The sequence below is a fragment of the Myxine glutinosa genome, chromosome 11 (genome assembly GCF_964187855.1).
Source record: "Myxine glutinosa chromosome 11, kmMyxGlut1.1, whole genome shotgun sequence".
Lineage (NCBI taxonomy): Eukaryota > Metazoa > Chordata > Myxini > Myxiniformes > Myxinidae > Myxine > Myxine glutinosa.
The window spans coordinates 82566387-82592360 of NC_136271.1; the positions used below are offsets into that span (position 1 = coordinate 82566387).

The window sequence follows — 25974 nt, forward strand, 5'->3', positions numbered from 1 at the left end:
GGCCTCTGTATGGTCTTCTGGCAGTCAGACCATAGTCATGCAGTCGTCTTCGTGCAGTATCATTGGAGATCCGTGGGTTTGCACGCCCCGGAGTTTCTGCCGCAGTGCGGGATGCTGGACGGAATCGATCCCGCAGGTGACTTCGGACCATCTGCCTGTCCTGCCTTGCAGTGGTTACTCTTGGCCTCCCTGATCGAGGTCTGTCATCTGCAGAGTTGTGGAGGGTGTCTCTGTCCACCAGGGCCGATATCGTCTGGTGTGAACAGCTAAGGTGACGTGCCACCTCACGGTAGCTCAGTCCGCCTTGCAGCATGCCCAGGGCACGCTGCCGTTGATCCCTTGACAATCGTGGCATGTTGATTGAAATGCCCATTTTGCACTGGCCTTTTTAAAGCCAATATCAAGGCATCACGTGCAGCTCATTAAAATCATCCCGTACCCCTTGGCTAATCACTGACAGTCAAAATGGCTGTTCAACAGCTGTGCTATGAAGTGACCATTGAAGGTTCAAGTGACCATCCGTGACCGTTTTGTCTGACAGTGAGGACACTATTGTCCACAAATAAGTTCACACATTTACTACACGCAGTGTTATTGTTGATATTTAAAGGTTTCAAAGGTGGTAAGTTTCTTTTGCGTTTCAGTATATATATATATATACAGTATATATATATACATATAGAATATATATACTGTATATATATATATATATATATATATATATATATATATATATATATATATATATATATATATATATAATAGATATATATACACATTAGGGTGGCCCTTATTTTCCAACTTTTGAAAAGTTTATCTCCCACCGCCCTATCTTGTTCCAATTAACAAAAAAGCAATCTATGCAAAATTTTAGCTCAATCGGACAACTGCAAGGCGACCCTCATCGACCGTGAGTTTTGACATTTTCGCCCAGAAACTCATTTTTTCAGATAATTTTTCAATAAATATTTTTTAACTCTTTATATAAATTTCTATTTAATTAAAACCTTTTTTAGAGTTATTATAGGTATTAGAAGCATAAGTGACAGCAAATATAATGAAGAAGGCAACTTGCAAAGCTGGGGACCTCGAGCAGCTATAGGGCAAACTATAGGAAGAAGTAACACTGAAGCGCACTGCAATGGAAACTGCCAGGAAAAAAAGATCTTTTGAAGAAATGGAACAAAATTTTGCTACTGATCAATTTACTACATTGGAAACTGATGATTCAACATCAAGCAGCCAAAGCAGTGATAGTGGTGACGACAGTCAAAATTCCTCTGTCATCGTTCAACAATTATCAGCAACAACAACCGCAGCAGCAGCAACAGTTCCAGCAACTCGAGGTACATTGCAGTTTTTTACTCCCCGTCTCTCTGAAGTTTTTGATAGGTGCAAAATTACTGACAGAAATGGGCTTTACATATTAATGGCTGCTGCAGAGGCTTTCGGGCGTGATACTGAGAACCTGATAATAAATCGCACTTCTTTTCAACGCTTTAGAAAATTTTTTAGAGAAGAGAGACACACAGAAATACAGCACAAATTTAAAATGAACGACTGTAAAGAATTAGTGTTGCACTGGGATGGAAAGCTGCTTCCAGCACTCGCAGGCGTTGAAAAGGTTGATAGACTGGCAATAATAGTAACTTTTCAAGGCAAGGAGCAATTGTTGGGTGTACCTGAAATTCCAACATCTTCAGGAGAACAGCAAGCCATGGCTGTTTACCAAGTAGTCGAGAAGTGGGGTATAACCGAGAAAATTCAGGCACTTTGCTGTGATACGACAGCAAGCAACACAGGTCGAATAAATAGTGCATGCACAAATCTAGAAAAAATGTTCAATCGTGACCTGTTGTACTTCCCTTGCCGTCGTCACATGTTCGAGTTAGTTTTGAGGAGCTGTTTCGACACACTGATGGGTACAACTTCTGGTCCAGACATGTTGCTATTCAAAAGATTTAGAGAAACCTGGACGAAACTCAACAAGAAGATTTACATAACTGGTACCAATGAAGTGTCTGATGATGTCCGCTCTACCATTCTTGGATTTCTTGAATATCACCTTTCGATGAAGAAACAACAGCGAGATGATTACCGAGAATTGTTGGAGTTAACAATGATCTTTCTTGGCGGCATTCCAAAGAAAGGAATATCGTTTCGTACACCAGGAGCTGTAAGTCATGCTAGGTGGATGGCAAAAGCAATTTATGCATTCAAGATATACATGTTTCAAGATCAATTTAAGTTATCTCGTGGGGAGAAGAACTCTTTAAGAAGAATATGTATTTTTCTTGCTCAAGTGTACGTTCGAGCCTGGTTTCTGTCATCAGAAGCAATTAAAGCACCTTATCATGATTTCCTATTCATGCGTCAACTGATAAATTATCAGGATATTGATCCAGAAATCAGTAAGGCTGCTGCGAAAAAGTTTTCCAATCACCTCTCGTACTTAGCTCCCGAAAATTTGGCTCTATCCTTATTTGACGACGCTGTTCCAACAGAGGTTAAGGCAAATATGGCTCAAGTTATGCTGCAAGCAGACAAAGATGAAGAAGACGAAGAAAAAGAAGAAGAAGAAAAAAATCAACTGAAGAGGTACATTCTGCACCAAAATGACTTTCCTTCCTTTACAAACATCGAGTTTATGTCTTTTGTAACTCCTGGTACAAAAACTTTCTTCACGAGATTTTCTATCAGCACCGATTTCCTCGACAAAGACCCTTCAACATGGAAAGATGATCCTGGCTACAAAAATGGACTTGAAAAACTTGAGAAGACAGTTGTTGTGAATGACGTTGCAGAAAGAGGTGTCAAACTCATTCAGGAATACAATAACATTCTCACAAAAGATGAAACTGAGAAACAATTTGTTTTACAGATCGTTACCGAAAACCGTAAAACATACCCAACTGCAACTAAATCCTCTCTTATGCAAAAATAATGTTCAATATTCAGTGTTCAGTGTTCACATTATGATTTTGATTCTATAAAAGATATTGTTGTAAATAAAAATGTGATTCTCTTATAGAAGTTGTGTTTTATTAAGAAAACCTTATATTTCTTAATTTTTTGATGTTATTTCAGGAATTTTTCAAATTAACTATATGTAAATTTGGTTCAAAACGTTTTTAAACATTTGCTGGGGTTGCCTAGATATGTCCACATAAATTTCTTCAAGAAGAAAACATAGAATAGTCGAGATAAAGAACAGTATAGCGCTTTTAAACGGAATTAATCGTTGCATATACTATGTTCCAACTTCAAAGCCTTTGAGGGTCGCCTAAAAGTTGTCCGATTGAGCTGAAATTTTGCACACCTTGCTTTTTTATTCATTGGAACAGGATTAGGGGGTGGGAGCAGCAAAATTTTAATTTTAGGAAATTACCCTATTGCTAAGGGCCACCTTAATACACATACATACATACATACATATATATATATATATATATATACATACATACATACATACATACATACATACATATATATATATATGTATGTTACGGATTCGCCACTTCCGTTGTTGTGGTTCTCATCCACTGTAAACATTTTTGGTTGCATGTAGTATTATTGTTGTCGTTTAAGTGAAATAGAGATTTAGTAGGGTCAATATACGAAAAAAACTCACCTAACCCCCAAAAAATTGATACAAAAGGTTTTTCAATGGATTCTGGTACCATTGCGCATGCTAAATAACATACTAAAAATCTAGTAACATCTGACTTCCGGAAAGGGGTCATTTTCAAGATGGCGTCCAAGATGGCTGCCGGGAGCTTAAAATGGCCATATCTCAATTATTATTCAACCTAGAAAGGTGGTTTTGGTGTCTAATCCTCGGTTTTAGGGCCCAAGGAATCCAATTGAATCAATAAAATTACCATCAGTTAATTATTTATTGACAAGTCCAAGATGGCATCCCAAGGTGACATCCTGATCCACTAAAATGGCTCTGTCGAATAGTAGTCAACCTAGAGAGATTTTTTCAGTGTGTATACCTAGGTTTAAGGCACCCAGGAAATCATCAAAATTACTTAAATGAGCACAAAGTAATCAGGTAATCCAGTAAGCCAGGTTTACCAGCCCATTAGGCATTTGTTGTCTTCTACAGTTCATCGCTATTCATCGTCATCCTCCGACTCCTCTGGAAGAAACTTGTTATGTGGATTGTCACATTCTTCAAGTTGGCACGGTCCACAGGCAGTAGTACATGGTTGTCCATATCGTCTACAAGAGCAGCGGAGTGTCTTGCAGGCAGTGGAGCAGTTACAATGAATGACCTTCAAGAGACTGTCTGGAGCAGTGTTCATTCTTGACATAAGTGGGACAAACTGATTATCCTGCAGGCTCCACCCCCATTTCATGGCATCCATACCCTCTTCTTTTCCCATCCACACCATGATCTGGTTGTACGCTCCACGACAGTGAAGTTTGGTAGCAGATTCAGTTGGGGGCAGACGTTCGGGTGTTACAAAAGACGAAGCAGAGACAACCTTCTTGCTGAAGGTGTTATATCGCATTGTTGCAAGGGAATCTTTGCATTTGCCACCAAAGAGGATAGCCATTACTCGGCATCCAAGGTCATCGATCACCTCTGTGGTCTGGTTTGGGATGGTGAATGTGTTGGCACAAGACCGAAGGACAGGGTCTCCTTTTACAAGCTTCTGGAAAGCAGTCTTTTTGCCAACACCAAAAATACGAGAAGTCGTGTCACAACCAGTCATACATACATGTACCAAATAATATACTTATTCCTTTTGAGATGAAAATAAATTGTTTGTCAGATTTTTCAGTCCCCCCCCCCCCCCCCCTCCCCAATATAAAATAGTCTGTCCCTTGCCATAACCTCTCAAGCTTTGTACAAACCTTTGGCTGTAATGATCACTGAATACTGTGGACTGGAGTCACAGGTGGCAGTGGTGTAGACTCATTACACTCTTATCTCCAATCTGAAACACACACTTGGTTCATTAGCTGGTGAGTCGGAGGATGACGATGAATAGCGACTAACTGTATAAGACAACAAATGCCTAATGGGCTGGTAAACCTGGCTTACTGGATTACCTGATTACTTTGTGCTTATTTAAGTAATTTTGATGATTTCCTGGGTGCCTTAAACCTAGGTATACACACTGAAAAAATCTCTCTAGGTTGACTACTATTCGACAGAGCCATTTTTGGTGGATCAGGATGTCACCTTGGGATGCCATCTTGGACTTGTCAATAAATAATTAACTGATGGTAATTTTATTGATTCAATTGGATTCCTTGGGCCCTAAAACCTAGGGTTAGACACCAAAACCACCTTTCTAGGTTGAATAATAATTGAGATATGGCCATTTTAAGCTCCCGACTGCCATCTTGGACGCCATTTTGAAAATGACCCCTTTCCGGAAGTCAGATGTTACTAGATTTTTAGTATGTTATTTAGCATGCCCAATGGTACCAGAATCAATTGAAAACCTTTTGTATCAATTTTTGGGGGGTTCAACCATATATTGACCCCTCTAATTACTATTTTCAAAAAGTAACAAAGTTAATGTTTTGAAAAGAAACCGGAACCAGACGAAGACAAAGAGAAAGAAGAGGAAGAAGAAAAAAAGAAGGCGGAGCGAGTGAGGTCGGACAAGAAGCCGAGCTGTTAGGAGGTGTGGAGCAAACGCTGGCGAACGGAGGTCACCAGCGAACTTTGGGGTTTCCTGGGAAAGGGTTCCTGTGACAGAGTTGTTATCGCTGTGACAAATAAACCTGTGTGACAGGTTTTGCGGTCGATTCTGAAGAGAATCGTTGGAGTGCCATTACGTCTCGAGAACGGGCCATTGGCCATTTTGACTCGCGCCCGATTTTCGCATCGCTCCAGGTTTTTCACCTCGCTTCAACCATTTTCACCGCATCCAGACGTTAACTTGGTGTGTGTGTGTAACGTGGCTTTTGAGTGGGAAATCTGTGGTTCGCCGATTGGGAGCCGTGGAACGTCCATACCCGAAGGTGTGATTTCCCAGTCACCTCTTGAGGGTGCCTCCGCCCATCTTTGGCAGTGTGACTGTCAACCGAGCGGGATTCTGGTCTCGATACGACATCGTTCTGACGATCACTGGATCGGATTGACTTTGGCTTGATGCCGGGATAGAGACATTTGGAATGTTCTTGTTTCACTCACTTGGAGCACAATGAGTTACATTGTACGAAACTGATGGTACCATCATAGGAAGGATGTATTGGTTGTACAATTGATTACTATCGTTATTGTACTGTTATTCTTGTGTGACCTTTAATACAATACTTGTTTGTTGGTAACAATTGGTGTGGTTTCACCATTGATCTTTGACATACAGAATAACACATCTTTCTGCCGTGACTCCTCTCGGGGCTCGGAGGTACACCGTGACCGGGGTTTGGGGAGGAGCACGTAATATACATATATATATATATATATATATATATATATATATATATATATATATATACATGTATATGCATGTTTATACATGTATACATAAATATACATGTACATTATTATATACATGTGTATATATATATATATATATATATATATATATATATATATATATATATATATATATATACATATATATATACATGTATGTTGAAAAGTAAGGCTGATTGAAAAGTAACTCCCTATTTTAAAATATTTAGAAATTATTTATTTATTGTAATATTTTTCTCCAATTTTTAGTGTTTGTTCCTTAATGTATGAGAATGTAATCTGTGTTGGTTTTTATTTCAGATTGTTTTTTGTTTGAAATTCGGAAGCCCTACAAACACGGTGTGGTCATTCCACACCACACCGTTACCTTGGGCTGATATTGCGTTTTTTCAGAAATAACACGAGGATCTTCTCCTGCCCAGTAATAGCAGTTGTGACGGTTCACAAACCCACCGATGTGAAATACCGCTTCATCAGACCAGATGATATTTTTAAAGAGATCAGACCAATCTTCATACCAAGCCAGCATCACCTCCCCAAACTACATGCGAATGTCGCAGTCTTCAGCAGAGAGTGCTTGACAGTAGTGCGGCTTCCAAGCATGCCATTTAAGCTCCTTTTTGAGCACAGTTCGTACTGTGTGAAAGGAGAGCCCACTTTCCCTTGCTGCTTGTCGAATTGACTTTCTTGGGCTATGTGTAAACATTTCTTGAACTGCTTGCACTGTCTCCGGGTCACTGGACTTGGAAGGGCGACCGCTTCTTCGAGTATCAGATACAGATCCTGTAGCCATGAGTTTTGCATGACAATTCTTGATCGTCTTTGCCTCAACTTGAGCATGTGCTCCTTTATGGTCCTCCACCATCTTTGCACTTGAACAACGGATTTCCAAACTTCGTAACGTGCCGCTAGCTGGGCACGCTCCTGCAGGGTAAGACGTCCAGCCATGTTTGTAGGGCTTCCGAATTTCAAACAAAACATAATCTGAAACTAAACCAACAAAGTTTAAATTCTCATACATTAAGGAACAAACACTAAAGGTTTGAGAAAAATATTGCAATAAATAAATAAATTCTAAATATTTTAAAATAGGGAGTTACTTTTCAATCACCCTGTATATATATATATATATATATATATATATATATATATATATATATATATATATATATATATATATATATACATACATATATACATATTGTTACGTGCTCCTCCCCGACCCCCTGGTCATGATGTATTTCCGAGCCCCGAGAGGAGCCACGGCAGAAAAATATGTTACTCTGTGTTAGAAATAAATAGTGAAACCACACCAATGATTATAAACAAACAAATATTGTATTGAAAATCACACCAGAATAATGGTACAACCAATAGCAATCAAAAGTACACTTCATACATCTTTTGATGGTACCATCAGCTAAAGTCAGATAACTCACTGCGTTCCAAGTGAGTGAAAAAGAACACTCCTCAATCTCTCGATAACTCAAAGGTGATCCACTCCTGCGAGTAGTGATGAGGCAATGAGGCGAGTAATGAGGCGTAGGCAAAGCGTAGACAGTCACATGGTCCAAACCAAAGGCAAATTGGCGGCGGAATGGAAAGTCCCAAAGGCCCCCTCCAGACGTACACGTTCACAGTTCAATCAGCGAACCGCAACGTAATCCTCAAACGCCGCGTTTGCGCACATACATCCCCGACAGACGACAAGATGGTGAGAAAAGCTGACGCGTAGCAAAAACCTTTTTCGGTGAGCGAAGCACGAGGGTCAAAATGGCCGATGGCTCTTACTTGAGGCGAAGCGACCAGGCGAGGATTCTTCAGAATCTCAACGCCTAAACCTGACTATGCAGGTTTCTCAATCCTCTAGCGATAACACCTATCGCAGGAAGTTCCTTTCAAGGAAACTCGAAGTTCACTCGCGACTTTCGTTCGATAACGCTCGCTACGGAGCTGGAAGCCACACGTCTTGTCCGACTTTACTCGCCACCTTCTTCTTCCTCTTCCTTCCTGTAGTCATCCGGTTCCCGATCCGGTTTCCGGTTGTATTTAATGTTAACCCTTTTACATTGTGATAATACTAATGGCCATTTCACTTAAACAATGATAATAATAATTCATAGAACCAGAAGTGTGTCAAGTGGATGAAAACCACAACAGCGGAAGTGACGAATCCGTAACACTTCCCCCCCTCAAGAAAGAAAGTTTGAATACAGCGAGAAGTTTCTTTGCAGGCAAACTCTTTAAACAAACAAAAGTAAACTCACAACCCAAATCATCAATTCTTGTGAGCAACAATAATCAATATTTTCCAAAAATAAAGCAACAAAACTTCAAACAACTTACAGAGATTTCCCAAAGTTAATTCACTCTGGACAAAGCATCAGCAACGACATTGTCCCTGCCCTTTACATGTTCAATTTCCCGGTTGGACTCCTGCAAAGCCAAACTCCATCTCATCACCCTCTGATTTTTACTTTTAATTTCTTTTGAATGAAGGTTAAGGGGTTGTGATCAAAAATCCAAAGTCAACAAATCTATAGCACCTTTTCCGGGAGGCCGAGCTGAGAGCCAGGTTCCATGGTGGTTGGGTGGTGAGGCCTGGAAGTATTCACTACATGGACGCATTTAGGAACGTGGAGTTCATGGTTAATCCGTGTCGGAAAGTTCACTACATGGACGCCTTTAGGAACATGTCGTTCACGGTTAATCCGTGTAGGAATATTGGCTCAGCTGCTCCGCAGCATTCAGTGCTTCAACTCTTCCAAACTTTCATAATAATCACAGTTGGACCGCTTATCACTGTAGTCACATGAATAGTGGTCTCCTTCTCGGCCACTACTCTGATTAATCATTCCTTCGGGAGCTGCCGTAACTCTGGGAGCCTCCATAGTAATATCGATTGCGGCCACCACCAAAACTACTACTCCATTGTCCTCTGTAGCCCCCTTGACACCTATGAAATGCCTTCTCTGCTGTTATGGTCCGACCCTCCAACTCCTTGCCATTCAGATCCTTGTCTGCATCTCTGGCGTCCTTTGTTTTTTCAAACGTGACAAAGCCAAACCCTCTTGACTTTTGCGTTTCCCTGTCTTTTATCAGCAGCACTTCCAAGAGTGGTCCATATTTGCTGAAGACAGACTCCAGAACATCTTCCTTTGTGTTGAAGTTCAGTCCACCTACAAAGAGCTTTCCAATATTGCCTCCATCCCTGACTTGCGTGTGCTGACACTTAGTTTCAGGGTACTTCCTCTTCTCTTCAGGGTGCTTCCTACTAGGCGTTTCAACAAACATCGGGTTACCAGAAACTTGACCCCCAGCCAAATCATTCCCGATAACAAAAGATACTCCCTCTACAGGAATAGTGGCTTGTAAAGCTACGGTGACCGGTCCTGACACCAAATCAGACTCTAAATGGATGACATGAAGGGGAGCTTTAACACAGCCACCAACCCCCTGTAAAGGAACACTAACACCAGTTGCCGTCTTCTCTGACAATGGCAAAATGCCTTCAAGCATCAAAGATTGATGTGCTCCTGTGTCCCTCAATACCCTAACCGGTTTCTGGTTAGCCGAGTCTCCATCCAGTGACACAAACCCCTCTGAAATAAATGGTTGGTAACCCTTTTGAGGGCGATTTCTCACATTTGCCATTGCATTCGGAGTTGTACTGGTCTGACACCGCTCCTGATTTTGCCTTTCCATAGCATAACATCGGGACATCAAGTGTCCAGGTTTCTTGCAAAAAGCGAAAGTAGACCCGAAGGAGAAACTCGTGGTTTGCCTCGAGCCCCCCGGAGGATAAGTCCGTCTTGGAACTGTAGACCTCTGATCCCTAAGAGCCACGGTATCAGATCTGTCCTCATAGTCCTCATAGATCTGTCTAGGCCGCCCCCATGAATCTTCGTTCTCCGCACCGGATGTATCATAACTCTTTTGAGGGCGATTTCTCACATTTGCCATTGCATTCGGAGTTGTACTGGTCTGACACCGCTCCTGATTTTGCCTTTCCATAGCATAACATCGGGACATCAAGTGTCCAGGTTTCTTGCAAAAAGCGAAAGTAGACCCGAAGGAGAAACTCGTAGACCTCTGATCTACTGTAGACCTCTGTAGACCTCTGATCCCTAAGAGCCACGGTATCAGATCTGTCCTCATAGTCCTCATAGATCTGTCTAGGCCGCCCCCATGAATCTTCGTTCTCCGCACCGGATGTATCATAACCCTTTTGAGGGCGATTTCTCACATTTGCCATTGCATTCGGAGTTGTACTGGTCTGACACCGCTCCTGATTTTGCCTTTCCATAGCATAACATCGGGACATCAAGTGTCCAGGTTTCTTGCAAAAAGCGAAAGTAGACCCGAAGGAGAAACTCGTGGTTTGCCTCGAGCCCCCCGGAGGATAAGTCTGTCTTGGAACTGTAGACCTCTGATCCCTAAGAGCCACGGTATCAGATCTGTCCTCATAGTCCTCATAGATCTGTCTAGGCCGCCCCCATGAATCTTCGTTCTCCACACCGGATGTATCATAACTCTCCGGGCGAACTCTTGGCGGGAAGTTAGGTTTGTGGAACCCCATCCTGTGTGTTAAGGCATAGTCATCTGCCATGGTTGCTGCCTCATACAACTTTGGTACTTTCCTTTCCTCCAGATGTACTTTAATGTCCTCATTGACACACTGTTGGAATTCCTCCACCAGGATCAATTGTCGCAATAGTTCGAAGTCTTTCCCAACCCCTTTTGAATCACACCACCGATCAAACATGGTTTCTTTCATTCTGGCAAACTCCACATGGGTCTCACTCTCCCTCTTCCTGGCATTCCGGAATTTTTGCCGGTAAGCTTCAGGGACCAATTCATAGGCTTTGAGAATGGTTTTCTTCACTATCTCATAATCTGCACATTGGTCAATCGGTAGAGCCGAAAATATATCTTGAGCTTTACCCACCAGAACACTTTGCACTAACATGGTCCAGGATTCCTCAGGCCATTTTAGCATTCGAGCCACTTTTCAAAGTGTAAAAAAAACTTGGCTACCTCCTTTTCATTGAAGAGTGGATCCAGTCTCACATGTCTACCAACATCCCAGGTGTTCTGACTAGTTGTCGAACTAGCCGGCATGGATGGTACCTCTCTCCGTTCTCTCATTAACTCCAGCTCTTTGCACTTAATTTCATTCTGAAGCTCCATGTCACGTTCCCTTAACTCCCTTTCGGCTTTTCTCTCCTCTGCTTTTCCCTATTCTCTTCTCTCTTCGAGTTCTCTTTCCTGTGCTATTCTTTTTTCTTCGAGTTCTCTTTCAACTCTCCTTTCCTCTGCTCTTGCCTTTTCTCTTCTCTCTTCGAGTTCTCGTTCCTATTCTGCTCTTTTTTCCTCGAGTTCTCTTGCAGCTCTCCTTTCCTCTGCTTTTAACCTTTCTTGGCTCTGCAATTGCATCTCCATTTTCCGGAGCTCCACATTTTCTTGTTCCTCGGGTAACCAATCCAAGGCTACCTCTTTCCATGTTCCTTGTCCCACCAGAGATTCTATCACCAATGTCTGCATCTCTGCTTTCTTCATATTAGCTCGGACCTCCAAGCTAAAATTTCTGTCCAATATCAAGAGTTCCGATTTTATAAACACTTGGAACTGTGCCTCACTTGGGGACGCTGCAAACTTTCCTGCGTCAAACACCATGGTGACTATCAGTCAACACCTATTAACCTTCACACAAAAAATTTCCAATTTTTTGAAAAATTTGGGAATATTGGAAAAAATTCCAAACTTGGGAATTCTGGGAATGTTAGGGAATTCTTTCCCAGACGAAATTTTGGGAATTTAATCCACAGTACGAGATTTAGGGAATTTAATCAGCAAAGCCGAGCCCCCAATTTCTCCACAGTACGAGCCCCCAATTTCAATCTGGGTCAATCCCGAACGGATGTTATTAGGGAATTTTATCCAGGACGAAGACCCAATTTCGAGACCACGAGTCAATTGGACGAGCCCCCAATTTATGTTATGTGCTTCTCCCCGACCCCCTGATCACGATGTACCTCCGAGCCCCGAGAGGAGCCACGGCAGAAAAATATGTTACTCTGTGTTAGAAATCAATAGTGAAACCACACCAATGATTATAAACAAACAAATATTGGATTGAAAATCACACCAGAATAACAGTACAACCAATAGCAATCAAAAGTACACTTCATACATCTTATGTTGGTACCATCAGCTAAAGTCAGATAACTCACGAGCCACTGCGTTCCAAGTGAGTGAAAAAGAACACTCCTCAATGTCTCTATAACTCAAAGGTGATCCCCTCCTGCGAGTAGTGATGAGGCGATGAGGCGAGTAAAGAGGCGTAGGCAAAGCGTAGACAGTCACGTGGTCCAAACCAAGGGCAAATTGGCGGCAGAATGGGAAGTCCCAAAGGCCCCCTCCAGACGTACACGTTCACATTTCAATCAGCGAACCGCAACGTAATCCTTAGACACCGCGTTTGCACACACACATCCCCGACAGACGACAGGATGGTGAGAAAAGCTGACGCTTAGGAAAAACCTTTTTCGGTGAATGAAGCGTGAGGGTCAAAATGACCGACGGCTCTTACTTGAGGCGAAGCGACCAGGCGAGGATTCTTCAGAATCTCAACGCCTAAACCTGACTACGCAGGTTTCTCAATCCTCTAGCGATAACACCTATCGCAGGAAGTTCCTTTCAAGGAAACTCGAAGTTCACTCGCGACTTTCGTTCGATAACGCTCGCTACGGAGCTGGAAGCCACGCGTCTTGTCTGACTTTTCTCGCCACCTTCTTCTTCCTCTTCCTTCTCGTCGTCATCCGGTTCCTGATCCGGTTTCCGGTTGCATTTAAAGTTAACCGTTTTACATTGTGATAATACTAATGGCCACTTCACTTAAACAATGATAATAATAATACATAGAAGCAGAAGTTGTCAAGTGAAAGAAAACCACAACAGCGGAAGTGACGAATCCGTAACAATATATATATATATATATATATATATATATATTTATATATATATATATATATATATATATATATATATATATATATATATATATATATATATTGTTACAGACGCGGTTTTAGATGTTATATTGACCGAGCGGTGGTGTATTACCGCGTCCGAACAGTTACTCCCCGATTAGAACCCGATTCCACCCGACGTTGACCAGATCGCCCCACAGATATTCAATCGGAAACCTCTAAAGCGACCGAAAGAGAAGGAAAAGAGAAAAAGACAGAGTACGGAGGAAGAACAGATTTATTATACACACACAAGCAAAAAGGAAGAGCGACCAAAATTATTTACAAGCAATGGATGGAAAAAGCAGTCACACAGTGCATCGTTAACTTATTCTATTCAATTTACTTAATCCCAAGACAACGAGTAGGACAGGACGTTCACACTTACACAGGGGATATTGCAGGCAGGTAGGGCTTGAGGTGGATTGCTTGAGAGGGAGGCAAGGTCGGAGGCAGCAGCTCTCAATTCCTCGTGGTTTTTGGCAGGAAAACCCTCCGTCGCGTATCCGCTGCTGTAGACGTCACGCGCTGGTTCGGCACACCTGCTCCTCTTCTTGTGGTGGAGCCGTCTCCCTCCTTTCAGCGCATCTCTCCAAAGCTGGTTTCCTTGCCGAGTACCTCTCCTCTTTGGCTTGGAGCGTTTCGCATCTCACCGCTCCTCTTGGTGCCGCCTCTTTGCTCATCTCCCAGGTCATCTCATAAAGTAGTCCCTTACAGTCGCTTTTATAACTCGCGGCGGAATCAAGCCGCCGGCTGCGAGGGCACGCCTACCGGTTCGCTCACCGCGGTGCTGATTGGCCATGCGACCCTCTGGCTCACGCCTCCCCTCGATGACGAGGTGGAGACACGCCTTTCTTCTCCGAGATTAGCACATGGGCAATGGCGGCTTGCGGGATTGAACACAACTCCCACCCTTTTGAAAGGAACTTTGGAGAGCGGAGATGTTTGGGGAAATTGCAAGGGCCTATGCTTATTTTGTTTGATACAATGCAAAGTCAATCTAGTGGGAAACACATATTTAGCCTACATAGAATAAGGAAATACACTATTTAAAAAGATATATCGTGACCTGCGTGTAAGTTTCATGGAATTAACTAGGAGGACGGCTGCGACCATTATTTACATTACCAGGGTGTTACCATACTTTTGTAACGTTCACATTGTAACGTTTTCACATTCGTTACACTTCCTCCAAAATTGTTACACTTCTCAAAAACCGTTACACTTCTCAAATTCGTTACACACTTCTCAAAACCGTTACACTGCACCCTCCTTTCTTCAGGCCCGCCTCGGGCCTACTAAACTTTAACTTAGTGTGACACGTAGGTGTAATTCCCTCTACAATTAACCTGACCCTGAGTGTGACAATCTTAAAACACAAATAAGTATGTCCCCCTATTGCATTGCACCCTGTCTAACAGACTCAAGCCCACAGCTAACCGAATTACGGAATTATTCTCAAACTATACATTTACGGTGGGGAGCATTATTTACAATGACGTGATTTCTTATTTACAACGCAACCCAGGACCTGTGTTTTTTTTCCTTTTTTTTTCTTAGGGAACAAGAAAAAGAAATTCCTGTTGGGAGGGAGGAGATGCATTGCATCGATGCACCAGTACCAATACCACCAAAGCACCCAAAAGCACCAAAAACACCACAAGCACCACAAAGCACCAAAAGCACCACTCGGTGCGCAGTCACCATGGTTCTTAATAAACACAACAAAACAACTGGTGGTGGTCTTCACTTTCTCTGCTGGGCCGATGTTCTTCCCGACGTCTTCTGGCTTCATGCGGCCTATTTGGACATAATAAAAAGCACAACTTGTGTTCGTTTTTATTTAGGGCCTCAGGGGCCAACTAAGGGTGGTCCACCTGTTTGGCATAGGTGCCACCTTACCGAGGTCCGCAAGCAAGATTCCCTGGCCACTATGGCCGGTCTCCAACAGAGGTGCCCTGCCCCAGAACCTGGGGTCCATCAAGTGGTACTTGGCCGCAGAACAGCGGTCCATAAAGTGGTACATCAACGCAATGCATGCTGGTTCTGGGAATCTCGGGCGCACAATGGCCACCTCACGCACGCTCCCCTCGGCACCCAATGGCGCACAGGTCATGTGGGAGACAAAAGAAAGACAATTGAGCGAGTGGTAAGGTCACAAGGGTACACGTCAATAAGGCAATGCAAGGCGAAATGCGTACGGAGGGCGAAGTGAGAAAGCTCGTCCCTACCGTACGTCACCCCCCTGTCACCTACCCTACCCTTGCCCTTACCCCATATGTACAAAAATCTACACATTTACAAATTCGTCACTACTGTCACGTCTTCCCCATATTTCCCCTATACCAAATTCGTCTCCACAATCCCTCTACTTCAAAATTTGCCATCACCAATTCATCATCAATCCTCATAAGGAGGGAGAGATGGAATTACGCACAATGTCACACCCATGTCATGATGCGTCTCACAATCCGAAACATTTGCACAGTAAAAAATAATCAAAACATGGCATGGTGTGGAGTACCTGTCACCTCAGGTGAGTGGATGCAGATGGTGCGAGGAGATCCTTCATCCTAACTATCCTCTAAATGACTTTAACACACTTTACACTACCCTGGGTCTTTCCCTGCCAATCCATTGGCCACTTACACTATGGGTTCTAAAAACCAATTCCCATTGACCAAACTGTGGTGCTTCTCAATTTGGGGTCTCACTCCCCCGATTCATCTCCCGGTGCCCTCGCACAATTTCTGGGCTGCGACGTGTAGCTCTCCCAGCAGGTCTACCCACCTGCACACCTCCACCACTGTAGTTGCCACCCGAGCTTACCTAGCTCCTCACCCTAACCTATCTAACTGGGGCAGGCCCCTCCTGGCTCTGTCACCCCACTCCGTGCCCTCTGGCACTGGGCTATACGGGTCCGTCCTCCGGATCCTCGGGCCCCATCCACAACAACTACTACCGGCTCCCAGAGCCCACCTGCGGCCTCACCTGGCCGACATCCTTACAGTGGTGGAGCGCCCAACCAACTACACACACTAACAGGCTACACGCCCCACCATTTCCACGACACTAATGCACCCATCCAAAGACCATTCTTTCACCCGCACCACAGATGCCAATATCCGACCACAATTTACCTATACCCTCTACCTAACACTTACACTACCCGCCCCGGGTATCCGTGATGGGGGTCCACTCTTCCCCCATTCACACCTTCGCACCATCCACTCCACTCCACAATTTCCACCATTCTCACTCCACGACCATCCATTCCAATACTCCAGATATTCCACACTACCATTTATTCCACACAGCCACATACACCTGTTGTTGCACACCTTTGCCCTCACACCTGGTGCCACCTGCACCCTCCTTTCTTCCTGGACCATTTGGTCAACACAACACGGAATCACCACTACTCCCTCATACACTGCTCCACACACCTGTTCAGTTGCACACCTGTGCAATCACACCTGTTCAATTCTCACCTGTTCAATCCTCACACACACGGCATCATCTCAGCTAACTACTCCCCTCTGAAACTTGCGCTTCCCAGTCGTCCCTTTAAACTATTGCGCTCCCACGTCATTATAATCCACACTAATCTACCTGCGTCCCCACTACAGGTATCAGTCACTAACTAATCTTAATGTTACCTAATGTCATCTTCGCTAGATCCCTACAATTATCCAAGCCCTCCCTGGCTCAGTTGTCATAGCCACCCCATAAACTATTGCGCATTTTCCCCCCTCATGTGAGGGATGGTGGATTTGCCATCCCACCACATCGGGGGTCTCTCCCTATAAATTTTGTTCGTCCAATTTCAACAAATCAAAAATTTGCCGATCATCTGCCAATCACCATACCATCATCAAATTTTGCTTTTTTCTAATTTCGGGGCCAAAACACTATCCTCATCACCCGTCTACTTATTACATCCTCTCGGTGCGCCAATTCACGTCTACAGCCCGGCTTCGTACAGCCGAGCCATGAACGCGGGTTCTTTTGTGCCAGCGGCTGGATACGTCCCGCATTCGTGGCAGGGACGGGGGCTTACCCGGGCCGAGATCCCACGCACCACCTCGGCGTGGAGCCATCCAATGTCCCGATCTCGACCTGCCGGCACGTCTCAATAGAAAGTGGTCGCCATGACGACCCTTCCTATCGGGCTGCCCGCTCCACCTAGTGGAGCCCGGACGCGGCCGTTCCACGCGAGGCCCAGCGTGGATCGCGCACGACGGTCCTTTCGAACCCGCCGTGGCTCGGATCCCCGCTGGTTCTCGCGGCACGCGAAGCCCGGCACGCACCGTGGGCCCGATTCGGCTATAAGTCGCTCTAACCGCTAAACCGGTTACCGTCGATGCTTCACCTGGATTCTTACAAGCATACGCTACCCCTTTCTTGCTCATACATGCAGCTGTTCCCATTCTCCTCGTACCTTTCCTTACACACCTCGGTACACTCATTCCGCTCACAGCCTTGGTCACACACCTGACCACCGAACACCTTGGCACACATTCGTCGCTCGCACACCTCACCAACACACCTCTTCGCGCCCCTTCCTCGGTCACCTCCTCTGTGACCATCACAGGTGTGCTTTCACTCGCACACCCCACCACGTGCCTCACGACCAATTCCAGCGTGCATTCCCACTCACGCTCTACCATTCCAGGTGTGCATCCTTCCATTCCAGGTGTACATCCTCGCTCACCTGTCACAACCAACTCACGCTCCTTGTCACTCTCACTACTCTCACCACCACTCTTGACAACGCACTCACCCTTACTCTCGACAGCGCACTCTTTCCTCATGCACCTGTCCGTTACACACCTTTCTCGCGCACACTCTTCCGCACATTGTCCCGTTACACCCTCTGTAACACTCACCACAGGCATGCATTCTCCCTTACTCTTGACAGCATGCGCTTTCCCCATGCACCCGTCCGTTACACACCTTTCTCGCGCATCCTCTTGCGCACGCTTTTTCGTTACTTCCTCTGTAACACTCACCACACCGCGCTTCCATGTACCCCCTCGCACACGCGCTTCGACCAACTCACTCTTGACGGCACACTCACTCCTCGGCGTGCACTTTTTCCTCACACACCCCATGGTCGGACATTCTCGCACACCTCTTTTTTCGCACACCAGACCTGTCGCACACTTCACCAACGGCCTTTCACGAACACCCGGATCCAAAGCAACCCCCAAGCCGACTGAAGCTTTCCTCACATCATATACATTGCCACTCACCTCCGTACCTCGTCTCCGCACCTCCTTTGCCACCTGCAAACTCTTTATTTGGTTAGTGAGCATCACATTATGAGTTGAGCACCGACCTTGTACATATTCCGCTATCTCCTCCTTTATTTCTCTCTTAGTTTCTGTCCGTCTCTTCTTAATTTCACTGACCTCTTCTTCCACTTCCTCTAATTTTTGTTTAACCTCTTTTATTTCTCGGTGCGTCTCCTCAAGTTCGTCCTCTAAGGCTACCGTGACCGTCTCTATGTGCATCCTCACCTGCCGGTCCTTTGTCTCCATTATCTCTGTCACCTCGTCCACCCTCATTGTCAGTTCCTCCCGTACCATCTGACATTGCCTCTGTGTCGCTATTAATTCTTTTTAATTTCTTTTTGTGTCGCCTTTAACCCTCCGAGTACTGCAGTGTTCCTTTGAACCTGCTCCACTAATTTCGTTTGTCCCTCCGTCAGCTGTTCCACCTCCTCCGTCAGATCTTCTATTCCCCCTTGTAACTTAGCCGTATTATTTCTCACCTCTTTCTCCATACGCTTCTCACCTCGCTTTACCTCCTCGCGTAGCCCTGAAACCTCCTCACTTACCCCTCGTCGTATTTCCTCCATCTCTTTTGTAGATGCCACCCTCATCTGTCCCAATTCATCCCTCTGAGCATCCAGTTTGGTTTCTACCCCGATTTTCACCTCCTCTATCTGCTCTCCCATTTGTTTGGTTTCCCTGGCAGATTGTTCCCCTATTTCCCGCAATTTGTCCTCCATCCTATTTTCTAACCCCTCTAACCCCTTTTGCATCCCTTCCATTTGATTCTCTTGAGCGGCCATTCTGTTTTCTACCCCCATTAACCCATGTTTTAATCCCTCACCGGTACCCCTCGCTTCGTCCCTCATTACCCCCATTTGCCCCATAATTCTGCTTTCCATTTTTTCACTATCAGCCCTCCTTTGCTCACTATTAGCCCTCATTTGCTCACTCTGCAGGTTGAGGGACGCCTGCATTTGTACTATACTGTCGTTTTTTTTCTGCATTTCCACCATGAATTGGGCCATGAAGGCTTGCATTTGGGCCGCGCTCATTGGTTCCGCGACCGTGGCCCCCTCAACCACGTGCGCGAGGGCGCCATTTTGTGCGTCTGAAACCTCTGCAACCACATTGCTATTTTTCTCCTCCTCCCTTTCCTCCACATACATTTCCCTGAGGTCCTGGGTCGATTCCACCCTGTCTATCTCTCCCACCGACATCCGATCGCCTTGATTGTCCATGGCGCGATCTCAAAATTCGGGTTTTATAAAACAAAATAAATTTCGGCAGCTTGTAATTTTGAGCGCGTTAAGCGCACTTCGGGTCCGATCTCCCTCCTCGACACCAATTGTTACTCTAATAGTACAATTGGTGTTCCAAAATTTGGGCCTAACAAATTTAGTCCCAGGTCCGAATCCAACTCCTGACAACCAATTGTTGCAGACGCGGTTTTAGATGTTATATTGACCGAGCGGTGGTGTATTACCGCGTCCGAACAGTTACTCCCCGATTAGAACCCGATTCCACCCGACGTTGACCAGATCGCCCCACAGATATTCAATCGGGAAACCTCTAAAGCGACCGAAAGAGAAGGAAAAGAGAAAAAGACAGAGTACGGAGGAAGAACAGATTTATTATACACACACAAGCAAAAAGGAAGAGCGACCAAAATTATTTACAAGCAATGGATGGAAAAAGCAGTCACACAGTGCATCGTTAACTTATTCTATTCAATTTACTTAATCCCAAGACAACGAGTAGGACAGGACGTTCACACTTACACAGGGGATATTGCAGGCAGGTAGGGCTTGAGGTGGATTGCTTGAGAGGGAGGCAAGGTCGGAGGCAGCAGCTCTCAATTCCTCGCGGTTTTTGGCGGGAAAACCCTCCGTCGCGTATCCGCTGCTGTAGACGTCACGCGCTGGTTCGGCACACCTGCTCCTCTTCTTGTGGTGGAGCCGTCTCCCTCCTTTCAGCGCGTCTCTCCAAAGCTGGTTTCCTTGCCGAGTACCTCTCCTCTTTGGCTTGGAGCGTTTCGCATCTCACCGCTCCTCTTGGTGCCGCCTCTTTGCTCATCTCCCAGGTCATCTCATAAAGCAGTCCCTTACAGTCGCTTTTATAACTTGCGGCGGAATCAAGCCGCCGGCTGCGAGGGCACGCCTACCGGTTCGCTCACCGCGGTGCTGATTGGCCATGCGACCCTCTGGCTCACTCCTCCCCTCGATGACGAGGTGGAGACACGCCTTTCTTCTCCGAGATTAGCACATGGGCAATGGCGGCTTGCGGGATTGAACACAACTCCCACCCTTTTGAAAGGAACTTTGGAGAGCGGAGATGTTTGGGGAAATTGCAAGGGCCTATGCTTATTTTGTTTGATACAATGCAAAGTCAATCTAGTGGGAAACACATATTTAGCCTACATAGAATAAGGAAATACACTATTTAAAAAGATATATCGTGACCTGCGTGTAAGTTTCATGGAATTAACTAGGAGGACGGCTGCGACCATTATTTACATTACCAGGGTGTTACCATACTTTTGTAACGTTCACATTGTAACGTTTTCACATTCGTTACACTTCCTCCAAAATTGTTACACTTCTCAAAAACCGTTACACTTCTCAAATTCGTTACACACTTCTCAAAACCGTTACAATATATATATATTATATATATATATATATATATATATATATATATATATATATATATATATATATATATATATATATATATATATATATATATATCCACGATATCCATTTTTCCGTTCTCCAACCTATAGCTTTGTCCTTAAAAAAACTCAACGTTTCGGCCAGCAACCCAGCGTGCGCTGAGCCTCCACTAGCCTTCATCAAGAGAAGTTCCCTTGTTCACCTCCTCCCAGATATACCTGGGGGGAGGGGTGAGCCTATTCTATCAACCAATCACAAAGCTGTGTTGCGAGACCTCGTGACCATAGACCCATGCTCGGCTTATGTTGCAAGTGTTTTGTGTGTGTTTGAGCGGTGTATTGTGTTTTGTTGTCCGTGTTGCCTGTGTCGGCTATGTCCCACTTTGTCTTTGTCCTCCTCCCAGCATCGGTGTCTCTCTGGTGTATTTATGCATGAGAGGTCCGTATGCCTGTGGTAACGCCACAGTCTCCTCTGTCAATGGTGCCCTCGTTTGGCCAGTGTGCCAGGCCTCCAGTATTCGCCTCCTGGCCCGGTTCGGGGATGCCGCCAGCACGTTCACATTGTCCCATAGAGGAATATGGCCCGCCCTTATTCCATGCTTGGCGATAGCAGATCTTTCTGGGTGATTACACTCAAAGGCCTTGTGGTGTTCATTAATGCGCTGGTCTAAGGTTCTTCCAGTCTCGCCTATGTATTCTCCACCACAGTCACATGGAATGGTGTATACCACACCTGTGCAATCATTCTTTAGTCTTTTGTCTTTGACCTTGGTCAGTGCACGTCTCAAGGTGTATATAGGTTGGTAGTTAACCCTCACCCCGACCGGTCTCAAAATCCTGCCAATCCTTTGAGATACCCGTGGCACAAATGGTAGCACGCAGAAGCCCTTAGGTGGATTCCTGTGGCACGTCCTGGATTCTTGGAGCCGCCAGTACCATTTCATTTTTTGGGCAGAGGTGGTCTGGGTAGGCATTGGCTTTCAATACCCATTTGAGATGCTTGATCTCTCTCCTTTTGCCCTTCAAGGTGGACGGTATATTCCTTGCCCTTTTTACGAGTGTATTCACCACAGCTCTTTTATGGTGCAGTGGATGGCAAGACGGGAAATCGAGGTAACGCTCGGTCTGGGTGGGTTTCCTATACACTGCGGTACTTAAGCTTCCATTGAGGTTCCTCCTCACCAAGACGTCCAAAAATGGAAGCGACCCATCCTGTTCTTCCTTACAGGTGAACTTGATGGAAGGAAACGTTCCACTGATGCCCTCCTGGATTGCATTAACAGCCGTGCTGGGGCAGATGACAAAAGTGTCATCGACATAGCGGTACCAGACACGTGGCTGTGTTGGGAGGGATGGGATGGTGCGTGTTTTCAGCTCTTCCATCACCTTATTGGCCATACATATGCAGAGTGTACATTTTTAAGGTCATATGTCACGTGGTGTGGCAGCCATAATAGCTTGAAAGCCGATATTTAAAAAAAAAAAATCCCTTCTCTGAAACTGCTTCACCGATCAATGTGAAACCTGTCATGGCTGGTGAAAATGTGATACTTGAAAACAGCTCAAGGGATATAAATCAAACTTGTTTATTTTTAGGACAGTGAACGAGGGCATCTAGCCATTGTGGGACGGTGTGGAGGCATATTGGAGACACAGTCACATTGTTCTAGTTTTATTTTTGTATTTATGTATTTTTTCCCAATTATTATTGATGTCCAGTTGTTATGTACCAGTTATTCTTTCCTGCTGTATTTATATTTAAGGTATCCTGCTTTATTATTGATTTAAGGTATTCTGCTTTATTTATTTAAGGTCTCCTGCTGGGCAGAGATCTTCTCAGTCCTATATATCCAGATCCTGAAGGTGTGGTACACGATGCAAATCCACCTCTAAGCTGGCCCTGAAGTGGCCCCGAAGTGTGCTTGTTCAAGCGAAGGAGCTCCACACAAAATAACTTCAATGCAAGAGGAGGCCACTAGGCTCATCAAAGCTACATATTAGTTGCCACCCTATCGTTTTGTCCATACATACTCTACCCTTTTTACATGTATTTTTTTTTTTGCCATTTTGAAGTGTTTGGTATGACTCAGTCAGGGTCGAGTTCAAACCGTCAACCTCCCAGGCAGTTTACATCACACGATTGATTTGGGCGAAATAATTCAAAAAATTTGCTTCGTTTGAAAACTTAAATCCATAACATGCGGCCTCTAACTTTCCATCTTTATTTAATTCTTCACTTTTACTCTTCCATGAGCTTCATGCATATACATGTGTGCAGTTTATTCAGGCACAGGCCATCAAGTGGTGAAAAACGACCTTTTTATTACAACCTGGAATAAATTGTTGAATTCATGCTTATAATTTTTCTTACCAATCTTTATTTCTCACTGATGCTCAGCAAAATTGGTTCACCAACGATTTTGTTTGTGTCCTGTTCATCATTCAGGAGTGTAACAAGTGGTTGTTTTTGTTTCAGACATTATTTGAGCGCGTCTTAGAGCAGCATCTGTTCTCTGGATTTTAAAGATTATTGTGCTGGTTTTTATGGGATTTTAATTTGTAAGCCAGACAGATTCATCGAGATCCGTGTAGAAAATGCTCGTCGGATACACAAAGGATGAAATGATAAAAAATGTGTATTTTTTTTATATCCTCAGGTCAACACGGATGTGGAGGTATCGTCCGGCAGATTAACGGGACGATACAAAGTCCGGGTTTTCCCCACGGATACCCCAACAAAGCCAATTGTTCTTGGACAATAATTTCTGCGAACCGGAGTCGGATTCAGCTTACTTTTATTTCCTTTGCTCTTGAACAAGAATTTGACATTCTTTCAATCTACGATGGATTCCCGACCCCACAAAACCACAGGGCACGGTAAGGATATTTTCTTTTTTATATCCCTTTTTTTAATATGCAATCTAAGAGCTCGCCAATGCCTTCAGGTGCTTGCCATTGGGAGTGTTTCTGCAAAAAAATCTGTTGTTGAAATGCATTCTGATTATAGATTTTGAATTTAAACGTTATATGTTTAACATCTGATCCCACTTTGCTGACTCAATTGTCTTTTGGATCTCGACAAATACATATTCGAGCGTTTTTTTAAAATATGTTGACATAAACCAAAAGTGCAGAGCATTTTATTAGAACCTTCTTATCTCTCATCACATTTCATTTATCCTTTCGATGTTCCTGACAGCTCCTCGCTCCAGTTTCACTGATCCAATAAGAGATGTACTTGTGTGTGATAGCCGTTATCTGCTTGTTCCCATTACAGCCAAACCCCTGATAACTTTAATTCATTCTTGCAGGTCGTATATCGTATATCGCATGCTCATTTTATTCATTGAGTGTTAATCCAGTGCTGCCAGAAGGTATTTGTGGAGATAATAACAATGGTGTTATTGTCACTGTTGTTCCGGTTGTGGCCGTTATTATCCCGGCCATGTTTCAGTCTCTGTCATGGACCATTGCTCCACACTGGGCGAAAGGGCGCCAGAGACCAAACTCGGAGTTGGACTTTGAAGAGCTACTTAGGGCAGGAATTAGATTTTTCACCATGGTGCTGACATATTTTCCTACTCTTAGCAGGGAATACCATTTTTTTCTTCTATACAAGATTGAGGCTCGTGTAAGAGCTAACATCAATCACAAAAAATAAAACGGACACACAAAACATACAATAAATGGAGCGGGAGACAAGATGGGGGAGAGAGAGGGAAGCACACAAGTACAACAGCAGAGAACAGGGACATCGGAAGATCTGTGGGAGGGAGAGGGCTTGGGGGGGGGGGGAGGCATGGGAAGGTGGGAGGGGGGGGAGGGCAGTGGTAGAGGTATAAAACATATGGACACTGCTAGAACTTCCAGGAAAGAACTGTACGCCATGGTATACTTTACACCCATTAGCGAATGCTGGCCAAAGCAGGTCCCCAGCTTAACCTCCATCTGAGGGTTGGTACACTCTTTGATGTGACATCTGACTTGGAAAAAACCCTGGAGTCGGGTTGACAATCAAATCTAGATTAGGCAGCCACCTCTGCACCATCCTGCTAGACAAGATAACGATGTCTAACAATGAAAGAAAATAACTTAGGAAAATAAGCTGTCAAGTGCACTGCTATGACAGAATATATGAGGAGTTCATATGCAATAACCGATACCAATTCCTGCCAAAACTAAACTAAGCATGGCGTGACGCAACTCGCAGTGCTGTCTTTGTAATTTTCAAATTGTTGTTCTGCAAACTCGATATAACCCATATAATTATGTACTGCTATTCAACGCTTTATTCCAGAAACCGATACGTGCTGTGCGCTCTGGATGTAATATGTCAGAACCCATGTTCTGATCGCTTCGCCTTGCTAAAGACCCCAAAATACCCAAATAAGCGAAGTTCTCTCAAACTGGTATACAGTTTTGACGATATTGAAGAGCCTGTGTTGCTCTCACCGCCGGGATGTTAAAAAGTGGCTTCCAGGCAATTCTGCTCGAGCTGTGGCAAAGAGAGTTCGGCATAACATTGATGGTTAAAAAAAAATCCAG

At 44.4% G+C, this 25974-nt stretch overlaps 1 protein-coding gene across 1 annotated transcript in view; it reads left to right on the plus strand.

Annotated features, from left to right (window-relative positions):
* Positions 1 to 25974, plus strand: part of CSMD3 (CUB and Sushi multiple domains 3) — a 1283181-nt gene that overhangs the window by 170188 nt on the left and 1087019 nt on the right. The window contains 1 exon segment of the mRNA XM_068130918.2: positions 24087 to 24306. Coding sequence (XP_067987019.2) covers positions 24087 to 24306 — 220 coding nt within the window.